We start from the raw sequence: 16013 nt of genomic DNA on the forward strand, positions 1-16013 counted from the left end.
TGAGACACCCGCCCCCACCCCCAACAGGCTCCTGACTGCCAGGTCTGGGTCCTGGGGTAAAGGAGCAGAATGGGAGCCCCACGGCAGTGCCCACTGCCCTCTGATGTCTGAAAAGGGCAGGTTTTTATTCAGAGGTAAAGCCCAGGAAACCAAGCAGGCAGGGTGGTGGTAGAACACTTTATTCTTGATTGTCTCCCCCCAGGAAGCAACAGTACAGAAGCTAAGTCATCCCCTGTGAGGGAAAAGCCACAGTCAGACCTCACTTTTGGCAGTCAGCAGTCAAGGATGTGCTGTACAATGTTTGGGACTAGACCACCGTGAAGGCCAGGTCACTGTCCTCTTAAAGAGCCACAGAGGGAATTCTGGGTTCTGCCACAGTCTCCCTCTCCCAAGTAAGAGAGGGAAAGGGTTTATCATTTATCCCCTTTGTTTTGGCCCAGTGCCTGAGTTCAACCTGCTGACCCTCCCTTTGTTCATGAGAGACCTTGTGCCTCGCCTCCCGCTTCTCTTGTAAAGACATGGAACTATGAGGGTCCTCCAGTCGGCTCGCTGCATAACACCGTCAGGCCAAGGTGTCGTGCCTGCCGTGGTTGGGCGGCCTGGGCGCCAGCCCAACACCCTTCTCCTGAGGCACTCCCTACCAACGCCGTATCATTTGGGCAATCAGTGAGGATCCTCTTCATCAACACAGCTTAGAGGCAGAAGAGTTAGACGTGAAAGCAAGAGGGACTGAGATTCTCAACACTGTATTGGCCCCCTTTGAGGTTCATGGTGGGGATCAACCAGTGGAAACCAAATGAATTGACACTTGTTTACAGTTTCCCACCAGGTGGCCTCCATGGAGGCTTTGGATAGGCTTTGTCTCTCCCCCTAGGTTTGAGACACTGTGTTGCAAGCTGCCTATCCTTGTGTTTTCCTAACCAGCCCTGGGTAACCGTCGTCTGGGCGGGTCTGCTACTGGCTGCGGCCACAGCTCCCTGGGCAGCCAGGAGCTCACTCACATGCTGTAGAACTTTTCGAGGTAGCTTCTCGGAATGGGCAATCCACTCTTCCATTAGGTCCAGGGCTATGGGGATGAGGCTGACCACACCTCCGTAGTGGTTCCTGGCCTCATCACAGCTGAGGTGGTTCACCATGTCGTGTGGGTACCTGCAGGATGGTGAGCCAACGGTGAGCCAGGCTGTGGGGGATTTGCTGTGGGGGCAAGCAGGACTCTTGGACAACAGTCACCCCGGAAGTTTTATGACAGCTGGACACATGCTTGTCCCTCCAGGTCCAGGTTGAGCAGGTTCACGGCTAGGAGCCCCAGGTGCTTCTTGGTATAGAGAGCAAGAGTTTTCAAAGACTTTGTAGGAACCTATACTAGGGGAAGCACCTCCTGTCACCTTTTCAAAACACTGCTAGTGCCTTCAGCCCTCCCTACCCTGACCTCTAAGGAGCCCCACTGAATGCGGGTCCGGTGCTGTGTGCTATTTAGAGTCAGCCTGTGGGAACCATGTGCTGCTGCCACCCCAGGGATGCTGGCATTCCAACTTCCATAGCCTCTTCCCCCTTGGCCCGGTGCTAAGTCCCAGGAAGCACTGTTTGTCCTACTATATATGACCCAGTTTTAGGTCGGGCTGACTAGGTTAGTCATTCCAATAAATAAATGGGAACTAGGACTTCGGTGCTTAGGGAGACCAGGACTAGAGGCTATGACCAGATAGTCAGTGTGGTAGACCCTGTGCACTTCGTAGAGTCCTTGCCCCATGCACGCACCCACGGTGGGCTTACTTTGCTCTGAGGCTGCTCAAGTCGTTGCTTTGGCTAACCAGGGTTTTGCATTTCTCCAGAAGGTTGTTGGTGATGGGAGTGCCAGAGTGCAGGGCCTCAAAGTGCTGGCAGAGCTTGTTCAGATCTGAGCAGATGTCCAGGAACATGAGCAGTATGCGCCGGTCTGTGGAGTTGTTACAGTAGTGTTCCATGTAGCTCTGCACCTGCAAAGGCCAGTGTGTCATGAGCTGGACAGAGGCCTGTACTAGTCCCACGGGGGGTCTCCCAGGCTCACTGGCATGGTGATAGACACAAAGCATTTGAACATACAGGTTACAACACACAGCTAACCTTTGTGTCCCAGGCACCACACAAAATACTTTTCCAGGCCTGGTCTCACTTGCTCTTCACCTAAACTCTTCACATTAGGTAGGAACCTTTAAAAACCCTCATTTTGGACTGGAGAGATGGCTCAGTGGTTAAGAGCACCGAATGCTTTTGCAAAGGACCGGAGTTCAATTCCCATCACTGACATGGTGGCTAACAACTGTCTGTAACTCCAGTTCCAGGGGATCCGATGCCCTCTTCTGGCCTTTTCAGGAATTGCATGACACAGGTGCACTTACAGACAACAACACACACAAAAAAATTAAAAAAAAATTTTTTTAAATCCTCATTTTACAGATAAATGCCCTAAATGTTGGAGGCTCAGAATGGTGAAATGCCCTGCTGGGGTGCTGGTGTAAATGGCTTACCTGGTCTGAACCCCATGACCCTAACCACCTAAGTCACTGAGGAGGCAGGAGGAATCAGAACACTTTGGGCTGCATTTAAAGGGTTAGGAAACAAAGACTTCTGAATGACTGTCCATGTCAGCTCTCTGCCACACTCCATATTCAAAATACCAAATATCTAAATACCGAACCTAAAATGTTAAGCCTCCCCCCTCCCTGTGACTCTGGGTAGGTTCCATGGACACTTTGCCAAAGGAGCATACAAGGGGCTGAGGACATTGATTCTCTGATGTATTTTAACTCTGTTCCTTGGTAGGTGTGGAGTCTTTGTCCAGTTACCTAGGACCACGCAGGGACTCTGTGTCTGAGCCCAGGCCAGGTGAGATGCCTGGTCTCATGCTTAGAAGGAACTGGCTTGGCTTCAGGTCTGACGGCCGGAGCCATTCATTTCATGGTCAGCTACTACTCAACACAGTAATGAAAGGAGGGGCCTCCCTACCTCCTCCAACACCCCACGCTGTCTCAGCCTAGACAGGGTTGCCGTATTTTGTAGCCATCCAGAGGGATTGCTTCCAAGCTTGTAAGTGACAGAGACTTCTGAATGTACTCCTGCCTGGGCACTGAGGTGTGCACTGAGGTGTGACCACATTTCAGTGGCATCCCTTGGGTGCTCTGGGCATGAGAAAAGGGGTGGAGCAGAGCCGTCCCTTCTGAATCTAAGGTTGTCGAAAGCCACACGGTGCAGGTGCTCAGACAGGTGGAACCCGGTCCGCTATTGGAGATTGGAAACTTGGGAAGGCTGAGCTCTTTGGAACTCCCAGAGGATGTAGCCAAGTGCCTTTAATTCATTCAGGAGCACAGGGACTGGGCATGGACCAGTGACAGACTGGTGGGTATAGGATAACTTACATGGGTGTTTCCGCCTCTGTGTTCAGCCATTTTTCAAGTAAAAAGCAGGAAATTTTTACAGAATTTAGAAAGTATTAAACCAGGCGTGGTGGGCACACGCCCTTAATCCCAACACCAGGGAGGCAGAGGCAGGCGGATCTTTGTGAGTTCAAGGCCACCCTGCCTACATAGTGCCGGGCCCACTGTGGCCATAGGGAGACCCCCGTCTCAAAAAGACCCCCCCCCAAAAAATTTAGAAAGTGTTAAAGGATGCTTCCAGCAAGGATTGCTTGCTTCCCGTGGCCTCACTTCTGGACAGGCAGTTCTAGGCTTGTACAGTCCCACCCCACCTCTAAGCAGGCGACTCCCTCACAGTGGCTCCTTCTCAGTCTCGGGGACCAGCCTGTGTGTGTTCCTAGCTGTGTTGTGGCTGGGACCCCTAAGTCCCTGGATGGCCTCCAACCCCCATTGAGTGAACCTGGTCAGCAGTTCACCCTCAAAGAAATAGGTTAAATAAGTGTCTGCTAAGCCTCTGACGGTGTGCTTATCTGGTCAGTCCTCACTCCTGGGCAGAATCTGATGACAGGGACCATTGTCCACCTGGTCACCAACAAATCCCCAGTGCTCGGCCCAGGACTGGCACGTGACACCAGACACTTGAGTGCATCCCATGAATCAGGAATCCCCCATGGATGCCGTCCTCATACAGGTGCGGAAACGAGTCGTGTGGTAAACTCACTGGCCGAAGGTCACGGGGTGGCAGATGGCCTTAAGATTTGGCTGGCTGACTCTTGAGCCTGTGCTTTAAGCACTGTTATTAACTCACATGTAAACAGGGATGAATGAGAGGACTCATTCAGTTAGGCCTGAGTCCCCATTCTGACTCCTAGTACGTCGTCTTTCATCTTTTGAGTGAGGGGACCGGGCTGGTCTCCCCAGGTTCCCTGCCTCCCCAGTCCTCCCAGTCACCCCCAGCCCACGTGCTCGCGCTTGCCAGTGCCACCTGTCCAATGCTGGCGATGGGCCGGATCTTGTCATGGGCATTCTCCCTGCAGTGCTCTAGAGCTGAGATGAAGGTGAACTGCTGCTGCTGGAAGAGCTTGAACTTCTGCTTGATGCTGCGGAGGGACTCTTTCACTTCGTTCATTGTGGGCCTAGGGGCTCACGGAATCCCTCGGGAGGGATCTACAGGGAGGAGAAAGAGCCTTGAGGGCCCAGGCTATGGAATCTCCCAGTAGCTGCTGAGGGAAGCATCTTCTGTGCCTGCCACCCTTTGCCCATCTGGATGTCTTCCCGCATCCCCCAGGGACAGGGACTGTTTGCATCTTGCTTTGTGGAAAAGGAAGTAGGTTCCAGGAGGCCACACACTTGGGTCATCTAAGTTGTCCTCTGTAGCAGTACCAAGTTCAACCTTACACATTTCCCCTCCCAGGGTAATATAAATGCACATTCTGCCATGGCTGTTGTTGGCCTTCCCTCAGCTGGAAACAGTTTCTCCAGACTGCAGGTATCTAACACATGCACAACTCCCAGGGCCTCTCTGTGGCAGAACTTGGCTTAAAGGACAAGCCACAGGACCCCAAACCAGCAGAGATCAGTTTAAAACAAAGATGTCTGGACCAGGTGTTGCGGCTCACACTTTCACTCTTAGCGCTCACAAGGCAAGACAGGCACATCTCTGAGTTCTAGGCCAGCTGGGGCTACATAGTGAGACCTTGTCTCAAAATACAGAAGTCTGGGGCTAGAGAGAGGGGACCAGCAGTTAAAAGCACTGGCTGCTCTTGCGGAGGACCTGGGTTTAGTTTCCAGCATCTACATGCAGCTAAGAACTGTCTGTAACACCAGTTCTAAGGGATCTGACGCCCTCTTCTGGCATTGCATGCACAGGTACACTTAACAAAAATGTAGGCAGAACACTCATAATTAAAAAAACAACTCTGCCTCACTGTGGTTGGTTAGAGTCAGTCTGGCTCACCCTGGTGAGCCAAGCAGGAGGAAGAGTCATCGCGTGCAGTCCTGTGTGAGAAACTGTCTCACAGTCTGGGCTTGGGGCGAGAGCCTAGAGTAAGGTTTGCAGGGTCCCAGACAGGTATGGGGCCAGCCTTCTCCCCTTCCTGTGTTAATTGCCTGCCTGACCTCGGTCAGTAATATCCCCAGAGACCATCATCATAGTGTCAGTGTAATATGAGCTGTCTGCAGACACTGAGGGTTCCCCATGGGCAGAAGGAGCAGAGGGTGCTACTCAGTGACATCACAGTTTTGCTGAACATGGGCAGAGTACCTCAGGTCCCAGACCTGTGTAATCCTAGCGCTGGAAAGGATCGTAGAAGGCCAATGCCCTGTAACTTCTAGGGAGGTCTAAAGATCAGGGAGTCACAGTGAGTTTGTACCAGAGACCCCTGGGTCCCAAGCTTCCTGATGTCTAAACAGCATCTTCTCTGCCCCACATTCCGTTGCCCCCACCCTCACCGCTGCCAGGTCCCAGCACACAGCTCGGGCTCCAGCATGCCAGTCTGTGCCACATGAGCAGGCTCAGGGGAGGTTATGCCAAAGTCAGGCCCCAGGCAAGATGCTAGATGAGGGGCTGGAGAGATGACTCAACAGTTAAGAACACTGACTGCTCTTGTAGAGCAGAGTTTGACTCCCAGCACCCACAACTGCAATCCCAGTTCCAGGAGAATCTGGCGCCCTCTTCTGACCTCTACAGGCATTGCATGACATGGATGCACTTACATACATGCAGGCAATATACACACACAAACATTTTTTGAAGATTAAAACACAAGATTTAAAAAGATACTAGAAGATAAAGGACAGGCAGAGCAAGGTCAAGTGTAAGTAAGGCATACTGGCAGCTTCCTGAGGTCAGAGTGGAGTGGAAAACGCTTCTGTCCCCCTTAGTATCCTGAACTGTGAGCAAGGCCGGAGGGCGGGGCACCTCTGTGGAGAAGAAATGGCAGCAGGAGAGTAAAGGAAACCGCCAGTGGACCAGAACATGGCCTCCGTGAAGGGCTGACCCATAAATCAGAACTGGAGGTGACTGGAGGAGACCGTTTAGAGACACGGGGTCACCGCCAAATTGCACTCCATTAACCTGAGTGGGTGCCTAGGTCAAATTTAGCAGCACATGCACCAGGCCTGCCAAACAGCTGGAAGGAGCTGCAGCCCTGGTGGTCAGTCTGGTGCAAGGCCTGGCAGGGACCCCCTTCCTTCCTTCCCAGCCTCTCTCCCTGCACTCAGAACTCTGCCTTGTTTACTGAGCACCTACTATGTGTTCATCATGGGGCAGAGTTGGTTCTCTTGGGGACAGTGGTTTTCTGTGAAGTCAGAGTATAGGGAAAAGGGAAGGAGGTAGAATTTAGGGGCAGGGATGCCAAAAAACTCAGTATCCATTTAAGAGAAAAAAGAATAAAATAGCAGAATTTTAAGAAAGATAGGATGGAGTCAGCACTGCGCCTTGCCCTACTGGACAAAAGGGGAAAAACTGGGTAGTAACAAGCTTGTCTTTATCAACTTGTGATAGCTTATTCTAAATGGATTTTTGGTGTTCATTTTGAGTTTCAGAAAATATTGTATTAACATATCTATCTTGACTTTTGAGATTCAAGGGCTCTTACATTCCATTCCCAGATGAGTGCCTCACCCTACGCCTGCCACTTACAGATGACTCAAGTTGAATACCTAGAAGTCAGAGTGGCTTGGAGGTGGGTGTCCAGGGAGACAGGGATGTGCCTTGCTAGCCTGGCCTTTACCCATGGTGCTTAGCACTGTGATAGGCAATGGCAGAGGTGACCCTGAAATCACCAGTCCTGGGTTCAGATTCTGTTCCCCCCTTATCATTGGCCTCAGGTGACAAGCTGCTCTTAGTTTCTGACCTTCAGTGTCCTAACATAGACTGGGAGACAGCAGTAGCCACTCAGCCTTGGGATGATCATGTCATGAGATAGGTGTAAGGAAGGCGGGTTGAAAATGCTTTTGCTACCTTGATTAGCCAGTATGCAAGTGATGGGGAACTGCCTCAATAGGTGTGGTTGTATACCTCAAGGGGAACAAGGGATGCTGAGGGCTGAGCTTCCTGGTGGAGGGGAAATTAGACTTGAACAGTTAGCTTGAAAAAAAGGGGCTTAGCTGGGTGTGGTGGCACACACTTTTAATCCCTTAATCCCAGCACTCGGGAGGCAGAGCCAGGCAGATCTCTCTGAGTTTGAGGCCAGCCTGGTCTACACAGTTCCAGACCAGCTGGGGCTACAGGGAGACCCTGTCTCAAAAAGGCCAAAAAAGAGAAGGGGGCAGGTGGGTTGTACTAGGCTGAGGGGCAAGGATGTGGAACAGGATCAGGCCAGGAGTTCAGAGGAGGCTCTGAAGGCTTTTATTTTGGGCTGGAGGGACAAGCACCACACTGGGTCTTTCCTATCCTGTTCTAGACTGGTATTGTGCTGGGTTCTACAGCAATGGGCAGGGTGTGCCAGCCCTTGCCCCGGGATGAACTCTTTTGAAGTGGGAAAAGGGCAAGGCAGAGCTCAGAGTGGAGAAGGAGTGGACACATAGAAGCCAGGGCCATGTGGTCTACCAGGGGGTCATCTTCAGGGCCAATAAAAGCATGCTGCAGCCCTCCATAAGCTGCTGTGCACTAGACAGGGCTCAGGGAAGCCCTGGGCATGTTTCATCTCAAGCCCTGGCTGTCGCCTAGGACGAGGGACCACCACAATCACACAGGACAGCCAAGGGAGGCTGAAATCATGTAGCTAGGAAGTAGGCAAGCCTGGACCTGTCCCTCATCACCCTCCCTCTCTGCTGCTCCTGAGATGAGCATGCCAGGCATCCCGCTGACTTGAGGGTTCTGGAGGACAGATGGGAGATGCTACCAAGGGTTAGAAGAGTTACTCAACCACTTCTAGGGTTCCCCACTAGCCAGACCTGGGCCTCACTTCCACTCCCATAGCAATGAGAGCTGTCCTTGGGGCTGCCTAGGTGTGTTTCAGCTCTCTGACACCCTCTGCGGACTTCTCCACAAACACAGTGCTGCCTGGCTGGTGGCCCCACGAGCCTCCTAAAGCAAACCCGACTTGGTTCTTGATCTTAGCAACTTGTGACAGCACACGTCAGGGATGTCATGAGAGGGGCTGTAACAAGCTATCCAAAGTGATAGCCCCTTGAAAGCAAGTCTGCAGCCAAATTAGAGGGGAAAAAGGCGTGGGTGCAGGCGCGTCTTCCTCTTGGGGAGGAGGGAGAAAAAAATGATTACCCCATAGGTTTGGGGCTTTGATTGATTTGTATTTTTCCAGGCCGCTAAAGAAGATTGGATCATGGTATGAAAAGTGCCTAGGGCTTAAAATAAATGAGGAGAAAGGCAAACATTTCAGAAATGTCCAGGAAGCACTCGGAACCTCCCCAGTGCAAATTGCAGCTTAGTTGTTGAGTCCTTTGTTGGGGGCAGGGTCACTTCTTTCCCAGATGTCTTTGCAATTGGTTTGACAGACCTACCAAGGGCTGCCACTTTGAGGAACCTCTTATGGGAGGGGGGTAAAGGGGGGCAGTGCTGCTCTCTTTATGTGGGAGGGTGTCAGAGCCCAGGATTTGGATGCCTGTTCCTAACCCATTGCCCTGGGCAAGATCTTCTCTCCTTAGCTAGGTCTCAGGCTATGTATCTGAAGGACGGGGTTTGGATTGGGCTGCTGACTGAGTCTGTATTCAGCATCTGGTGAGGAAAGAGGGCCAGAAAGGGGAACTGTCTAGCCCAAAGTGGCCCAGCCAACTGCTCTGCCCAGTCTGATCCTGGGAGTGAGGGTACTTATTCAACATGCCTGCTGCGGTGTCCCAGGAGTCCTGAGGGCAAGCCTGACTTGGTTCTTGACCCATGAATGCCAGGCATGTAAAGTGAAGCTCCAGGGGCTGGAGAGATGGCTCAGGGTTAACCCCTGAGCACTTGCTGCCTGAGTTCAGTTCCCAGCACCTACATCAGGCACTTCACAACCGCCTGTAGCTACCTTCAGGGGAGCTCTCAACACCCACATGCATGTGTACATACTTGCACCCACAGAGATACAAGTTTTTAAGAATCTTTTAAGAGATGAGCTACAGCTATCCAAAGTGACAGAGGTGAGATTCAGGTGACTCTCATGATTAAAGGGAACTGCTCCAGGGTGGAAACCCATCACAGGGCAAATCTGTCAGGCTCACAAGGTCCAGAGAAACCAGCACCAGGACTTAGGGTTGTCCCTGTGGGCTGTGCCTGGCCCTCTTGGTGAATACACACAGTGGTTTGGATCTCCCCGCAGAGGAAGAGCTCCCACTGCACCCGCAGAGCCCTTCCCCTATAGTCTCTCTAAGGCGGTGCAAAGCCTTCCGTGCAGACACAGACTTTCCTGCCCATCCCCGGGTTTTCCAGCGCCCCAGCCCCGCATTACCCTGGCCGTGAGCGGGACTGGCCTTCGACTCACAAAGCGCCCAGAAGCTGGAGCGCCTCCGTGGGTGTCTGGGCTCCGGAGGGTGGAAAGGTCCAGTGGGTGGGGTCGGGCTGCGGAGGCCAGGAGGCCGCGCTGATTGTGACCGCAGGTACCTAGGCAATTGGGTCACATGGCCACGCTGTCCAAGCTGGGAGATCTGCCCAGTTTGCAGCCACCGGGTCCCACAGACCGCCTTGCTGTCTGCAAACGCGCGTCCCCACATCTGCCCCGGTGCCTTCGTTTTAAAGACAGAGAAACCGGGGCCCAGGGTGCAGAGCCAGGGCTGGACTCCAAACTCCCTGCGCTCGGGCCCGTGCGGGGATAATGCAGGGTTTGCTTCCAGGGGCAGAGCCCCCTTGAGGGGTCCTGGATCGGTGAGCTGTGGCCCCCGTGTGGCCCCTCCATGTATCCCGGGGTCCTCCTGATGTTCCCCTCGGGGTGTGCTAGGGTCTCCACGCTATGGCCCCTGGGGTGTCCGGGGTCCCCGCGCTTTTGCCCCTGGGGTGTCCGGGCCCCGAGCTGTTGCGGGGGTCCCCTCGCCTCCGAGTAGGGAGGGTCTGTTCCCCCGCCAGGCGCGTCTGCCAGGAAGGCGGGCCGGGCCGGGCGGACAGAACTTGACCCAGGACTAGACCAGGCGGCGGCCTGCGCAGGTGACGCGTTGGCGAGCGTCCTAGCAACGCGGTTACTAGGGAGCCGCGCGCCGCCCGCAACATGGACGCGACCACCGCCCCGCACCTGATCCCCCCAGAAATGCCCCAGTACGGGGAGGACAACCACATCTTCGAGTTGATGCAGGTGACCCGGAGGCGCGGGCGACGGGGAGCGCGGCGAGGCGGCCTGGGGACCCACCGAGGGCCGGACCGGGGAGGGAGCAGGGCGGAGACAGGCCTCCCGCACGGACTGCGCCTGGGCTCTACCGCCAGCCGGCAGCTGGGTCTGGGAGGAGACCCTCTCCCCAGTCCCCCTCCGGTGAAATCCGGCGGTAACCAGGCTCTCACAATCCAAGACTGCTGGATGCCTCCTTATAGGTGCCTGAGCTGGGGGTGGGGTGGGGTTCCTTACCACCCTGGGCCCTGGCAGCCCTAACAAGTCAGGCTCAGCCACCTGCCCTCAACAAAGAGAATACTGAGAGCAGAGATTTGTTCAATGTGACCATGTTGGAAGAGAAACAAAGAGGTCCATAGAACCCCCCAAATCCGTTTTGGGTGTGATGAGGTTCAGGTTTAAATAGAGGGCAGGAGTTGCGCATAGGTCAACCTGTGGTCTCATCCATCACTGACCCATCATCATCCTCTCTGGCGCCTGTGTCTGCTGCAAGGTGGTCTGAAGTGGTCAGAACTATTTGTAATCTCTGCCTGGAAACCAGGTTTCAGCCTTCTTCCGCCAGCACAATTTCCTGGGGAAATTCCAGCTTCTTGGGGGACCCTTGTTTCAACAGACAGTCAAAGGGGCACAAGTGTCTCTTTATTCCTTGGAGGACTGGTTACAGGAGTTGTCCAAGTTCAATATGGCATCCCTACCCAGGTGGCTTCCTCCTGGACAGCGTCTGCTGTCCTTAGGACCCAGCTTTCCCAAATCCTGCAGCCCTCATCCTGGCCCCCAGCCTACTGTGGTCTTAAGCCAAAACCTTTCCTCGTCTTCATGTGACCCACTTTGCCATGTGTGCCCTGGGGGGTGGTGCAAAAGACTTTTAGAGTTGAACTGAAGCACAAAGGCAGGCTGGAGGTCAGTTTCTAGACCTCCTGCTTCTGGAGGTCTACTCCAACCCCCAAAGCATAACCATGGTGACACTTGAGCTCAGGCGGAGAAACCATCTCCAGCAAGCATGGTTCCTTCATAAAGTGTTAATGGTTCAGGGAGACAGGAGTTGGGGGATAGGAGATGGGGGTCTACAGTCTGCTCTAGAGAACCCGGCCTGCCTTCCAGTTGGCTTGATAGAGCAATTACCAAGAAAGCTTTGAGCTTGTTTGAGTATTCTTTTCATGATCATTTCTTTGGAGAAACAAAACACTTGGGGCTGGAGAGATGGCTCAGCAGTTAAAAACAATGGCTGTTTCTCCAGAGGACCCAGGTTCAGTTCCCAACACCCATATAGTGGCTTGCAACTGCCTGTAACTCCAGTTCCAGGGGATCCGACACCTTTTCCTGGTCTCTGCAGGCACTATACACATGTGGTACATACATGTAAGCAAAATATTCATACACAAAATAAAAATAAAATATTTGGGGCTGAAGAGATGGCTCAGTGGTTAAAAGTGCATATTGCTCTTGTAGAAGACCCTGGTTCAGTTCCCAGAACCAGTGCCCTTTTCCGACCTCCACAGGCGTCTGCATGCGTGTGGTACAGATACGCTCACACAGGCTCACACACATACACATACATTTTAAAAATCTTTTTAAATGCCATGAAATTTTATTTTAAAAAAATTTTAGACTCAGGAAGTTATAATGCTATGGATCACTTGTCTACCCTCGCACCATCTAACACACCAGGAGGACATTGTCAAAGCCTTGACGCTAGAGTGTGTAGGGTACTGTGGCCTGTGCTGCAAGTCCTCACTTGGATCTGGTCCATTTTCTCCTGCACTCAGGTTTCTGTGGTGGTGTGTATGGCTCTTGAAATTTTATCAGGCATCTGTCGATTTTATCAGATTCACAGATCCACTGTCACACATCCACTTGAACTCATCCTGAGAAATACCCTGGACATGACAGATCTGGCCTGTTTGTTTTTCAAACACACATTACCTATTGCCACCTCTTAACTAGCTAACATTATGTGGAAACAGCACATCCAAGTGTGTGATTAGCCCAGCTGTGCCACTGAACATGCAGCGGGGTTGGGGGAGGGGAGGGTTGAGGCCCCAAGAAGGGAAAGAAACTTGCCTGTGAGACTTAGAGTTGAGCTAGCTGCCAGGACCTCTCATCGTGGGTACTCCCTCTGTCCTCAGAACACCTCAAAGCCCCTTCCTACCTGCCCTAGCAGCCCAGCCTCCATCAGCTCTCTAATGCCTTTCTGTGCCATTTTGTACTACCCTGAAAACTTCTCCCTTATATGTTGCTCGGCCGGGTTAAATGGACAGAGTATCAGAGGACTATTTAGATATTTGGCTGATAAATGTTCAGTCCCATTCAGGAGACACCCAAGTGGTACTGATGCCCTAGTGACCCCAGCTCACACCTTTAGTGATTGTGTACACACAGAGAGGCCCACAGAACCCATGACCTGCTTGGGGGAGCCGTGAATGAGTAAGAAGGTATGCGGTGAGGCAGGGCACAGAGATACTCACAGTGGGACTGTGTAAGAGCAGCAGGGATTTACCAGGTACCCCGGGCCCTGAGGAGCGAGCAGAGGTTAGCCAGTCAAGGGACAGGAAGCGTTCAAAGAGCCTGTGCAGAGCAAAGGTGCAGAACCAAGAAAAGCCCAAAGGGAGGAGGGGAGGGACTTGTCAGCTCTGCCCCCCTCAAGCCTCTGCTCCCGGAGACCCTACCAGATACCCCCATAGCTGGTCTCCATGGCAACCAGGGGCCCTGCAGGTGTTAACCTCCCAGTGTCTGCTGTGCCCACAGAACTTGTTGGAGCAGCTTCTGATCCACCAGCCCCAGGACCCCATCCCCTTCATGATCCAGCACTTGCACCGGAACAATGACAATGGTAAGTGCCCTCTCCGCTCCTCCAGTCTAGAAGTCTTCTGTCCTACCACTGTGTGAAGGGAGGTTGGAACAGGTTGGAAAGTTTGATAACTTGTGGTTAGTTGGAGAAAGCTTTCATTTCTTCTGGAGCCTAATAAAAATTCTCTTGCCAAGTTATTAGAATGCAAACCTCAGAATGGCCCACAGAATCAATTATTAATGCTTCCGCCTGCCCTGGCTGATGTCGCCTGTTGGGTTTAAGCTCTCTGATCATTCCACTTGTCAGGCAAAGTTTGGTTTCTGGTCTACCTAGACAGGTGAACACTTGGGCTTTTCCAATAGTCTTATTATCACTACCTGCTAATGAGTTGCAGACTTCCCCAAACCTCGGCTGAGGGCAGGTTGATCAGACCCCAGGCCACAGTATAGAACTGGGTAGAGGGAGGGGGAAGAGGAGGGCTTTCAAGCAAGCAGAGCCCCTCACTGCATCCCAGAGTGGTAGATTTGTCAAGCAGAGCGAGGATGCTTCTGCCCTACATGAACTGTTGGGGGAACCGGTATCTTGATTCTTTGTTTTTGATTTGTTTTTCCATTGGGCCATTAGCTTTACTGAGGGAGCTTCCAGCTCACTAGTAAAGTTAACATTCAGGGCAGCCTCAAGAGACAAGGTCTGAGATGCCTGGGATCAGACTGCCTACAGTCAGAAATGATGCTAAGTTGTTTAATAAAAGATTAAATTATAAAAAGGTGGAGAGAGGGACTGAAAAGAGGCTCAGTGGTTAAGAGTACTCGCTGCATAGTCACGAGGACTGGAGTTCAGACCCCAGTACCCATGTAACAAGCCAGGCTGTCCTACAAACACCTGTAAATTCAGCTCCAAGGGATCCAACACCCCGTTCTGGCCTCTTTGAGAGCACAGGTACACACACCCTGTGCATTCACTCAAACACACAGACACATACAAATAAACACACACATACACAAATAAACAAATCTTGTGATAACTGGCTTTAATAGTAGACAGCACAACCTAGAGCCACCTAGTCTCCATGAGGTGCTATCTATGTGGGTTGGCCTGTGGACACGTCTGTGGGGGACTCTCTTAAGTTAATTGACATGGGAAGACCCAGCCCACTCTAGGAGGCATCATTCCCCAGGCAGGGGCTCCTGAACTGTGTAACAGTGGGGAGGTTGAGCTGAGTGAGCACATTTGCATTCATCTCTCTGTTCTTGACTGTGGATGTGATGTGACCAGCTGTGAAGTTCTGCCTGGGCATTCCCACAGTGATGGGCTGAGGCCTGAAGCTGTAGCTGAAATAAGCCTCTTACTCCCCTAAGCTGCTCTTTCCTTGGGTATTTGATCTCAACAACAAATCTTAAAAGAAAGAGGGGGCTGGAGAGCTAGTTTAGCATCTAGAAGCAGTTATTGCTCTTCAGAGGTCCTGGGTTCTGTTCCTAGCGCCCACGGGGTGGCTAGCAACTGTCCGTAACTCCAGTTCCAGGGGCTCGGACACCCTCTTCTGGCCTCTGTGGATATTGTATGTACAGGTGTAATTTACATACATGCAGGCAAAACACTCATACATATAAAAGTTTAAATAACTTTAGAGAGATGGGGGGCAGACTCCGTGTCTACAGATGTGCCCTGTTCACACATCCTGATGGTTTTTCGGCTTGGCAAGTGGTTCATCATGGTGCGAGGCCTCTTGTGTTTTTAAAAAATATATTTTATTATTTTATGTGTATGAGTGTATTGCCTGCATGTATGTAAATGCACCTGTGTTATGCAGTGCTCACAGAGTTCAGAAGAGGGTGTTGGAGCCCCTGGAACTGGAGTTAATAGACGGTTGTTAGCTGCCATGTGGGTGTTGTGAATCAAACCCAGGTCCTCTGCAAGAGCAGCCAGTGCTCTTAACTGCTGAGCCATCTCTCCAGCCCCGGTGAGAGGCCTCTTGTATCCCAAGGTCACCACATGGACCTAAGTAGGGGGTTCAAAAGAGAGCCTGGGCAGTGCCCTTTTCTGAGACTCTCCTGAGGTACAAATGTCTGAACCTGAGTATTCGGTCCGGGTGTCCTGACCGCTCAGCTGAGGTTAATTAAGACCATAGACTGGGTGGAAGCCGAGCTGTGATGGAAGGGATAGGTGGGCTTCCCAGCTTCCTCTTCCCCAGGCAATTCGCTCTGTGTCTCTCCTCCCTGGTTGGCCGGTCACTATGCTGTGCAGGTGGGAGGTTCTGCCCTCCCTGGGTTCGCCTGCACTAAGGAGGAGGGTGCTAAGCCCTCCCTTCCCTCCCAGGATCCTCACCACTTTAAGACCTCGCTCCCTCTAGTCGCCCAGTTTGCCAGAGGAAGACGTCTCCCTCTTCTGTTTCCCCCAGCTGAGGCTGGCTGCAGTCAGAGAGAGGAGGCTATCGCCTAGCTCCGTCCTCCATCAGTCCCTTGCTGCTGGCTCCATTTCTGCCCTGGCTCACTCGCTCGCTCGTTTCCACCCAGGTAGATGAAGGAAAGGCTAAAGTGAAGGGGAAGGGAAGGAGCTGCAGGTCTGCGTGCCACCACCAGG

At 52.5% G+C, this 16013-nt stretch overlaps 2 protein-coding genes across 2 annotated transcripts in view; one reads left to right on the plus strand and one right to left on the minus strand.

Annotated features, from left to right (window-relative positions):
• Positions 1-164: 164 nt before the first annotated feature.
• Spaca9 (sperm acrosome associated 9) lies at positions 165-9832 on the minus strand. The gene is made up of 5 exons (XM_008843952.1): positions 9782-9832; positions 4378-4559; positions 1774-1976; positions 1002-1149; positions 165-232 (listed from the first exon to the last, which is right to left on the minus strand). The coding sequence occupies exons 2-5, from the start codon at positions 4519-4521 to the stop codon at positions 221-223; spliced, it is 507 nt and encodes a 168-aa protein (XP_008842174.1). The 5' UTR covers positions 4522-4559; positions 9782-9832; the 3' UTR covers positions 165-220.
• A 614-nt stretch (positions 9833-10446) lies between these two features.
• The window catches only part of Ak8 (adenylate kinase 8), a 66073-nt gene continuing 60506 nt past the window's right edge, over positions 10447-16013 (plus strand). The window contains exons 1-2 of the mRNA XM_029568762.1: positions 10447-10615; positions 13391-13475. Of these exons, the coding sequence (XP_029424622.1) occupies positions 10532-10615; positions 13391-13475 (169 nt within the window). The 5' untranslated portion in view covers positions 10447-10531. The remainder of the gene's footprint in view (positions 10616-13390; positions 13476-16013) is intronic.

The sequence above is a fragment of the Nannospalax galili genome, unplaced genomic scaffold (assembly GCF_000622305.1).
Source record: "Nannospalax galili isolate Female #2095 unplaced genomic scaffold, S.galili_v1.0 scaffold300, whole genome shotgun sequence".
Taxonomy (NCBI): Eukaryota; Metazoa; Chordata; class Mammalia; order Rodentia; family Spalacidae; genus Nannospalax; species Nannospalax galili.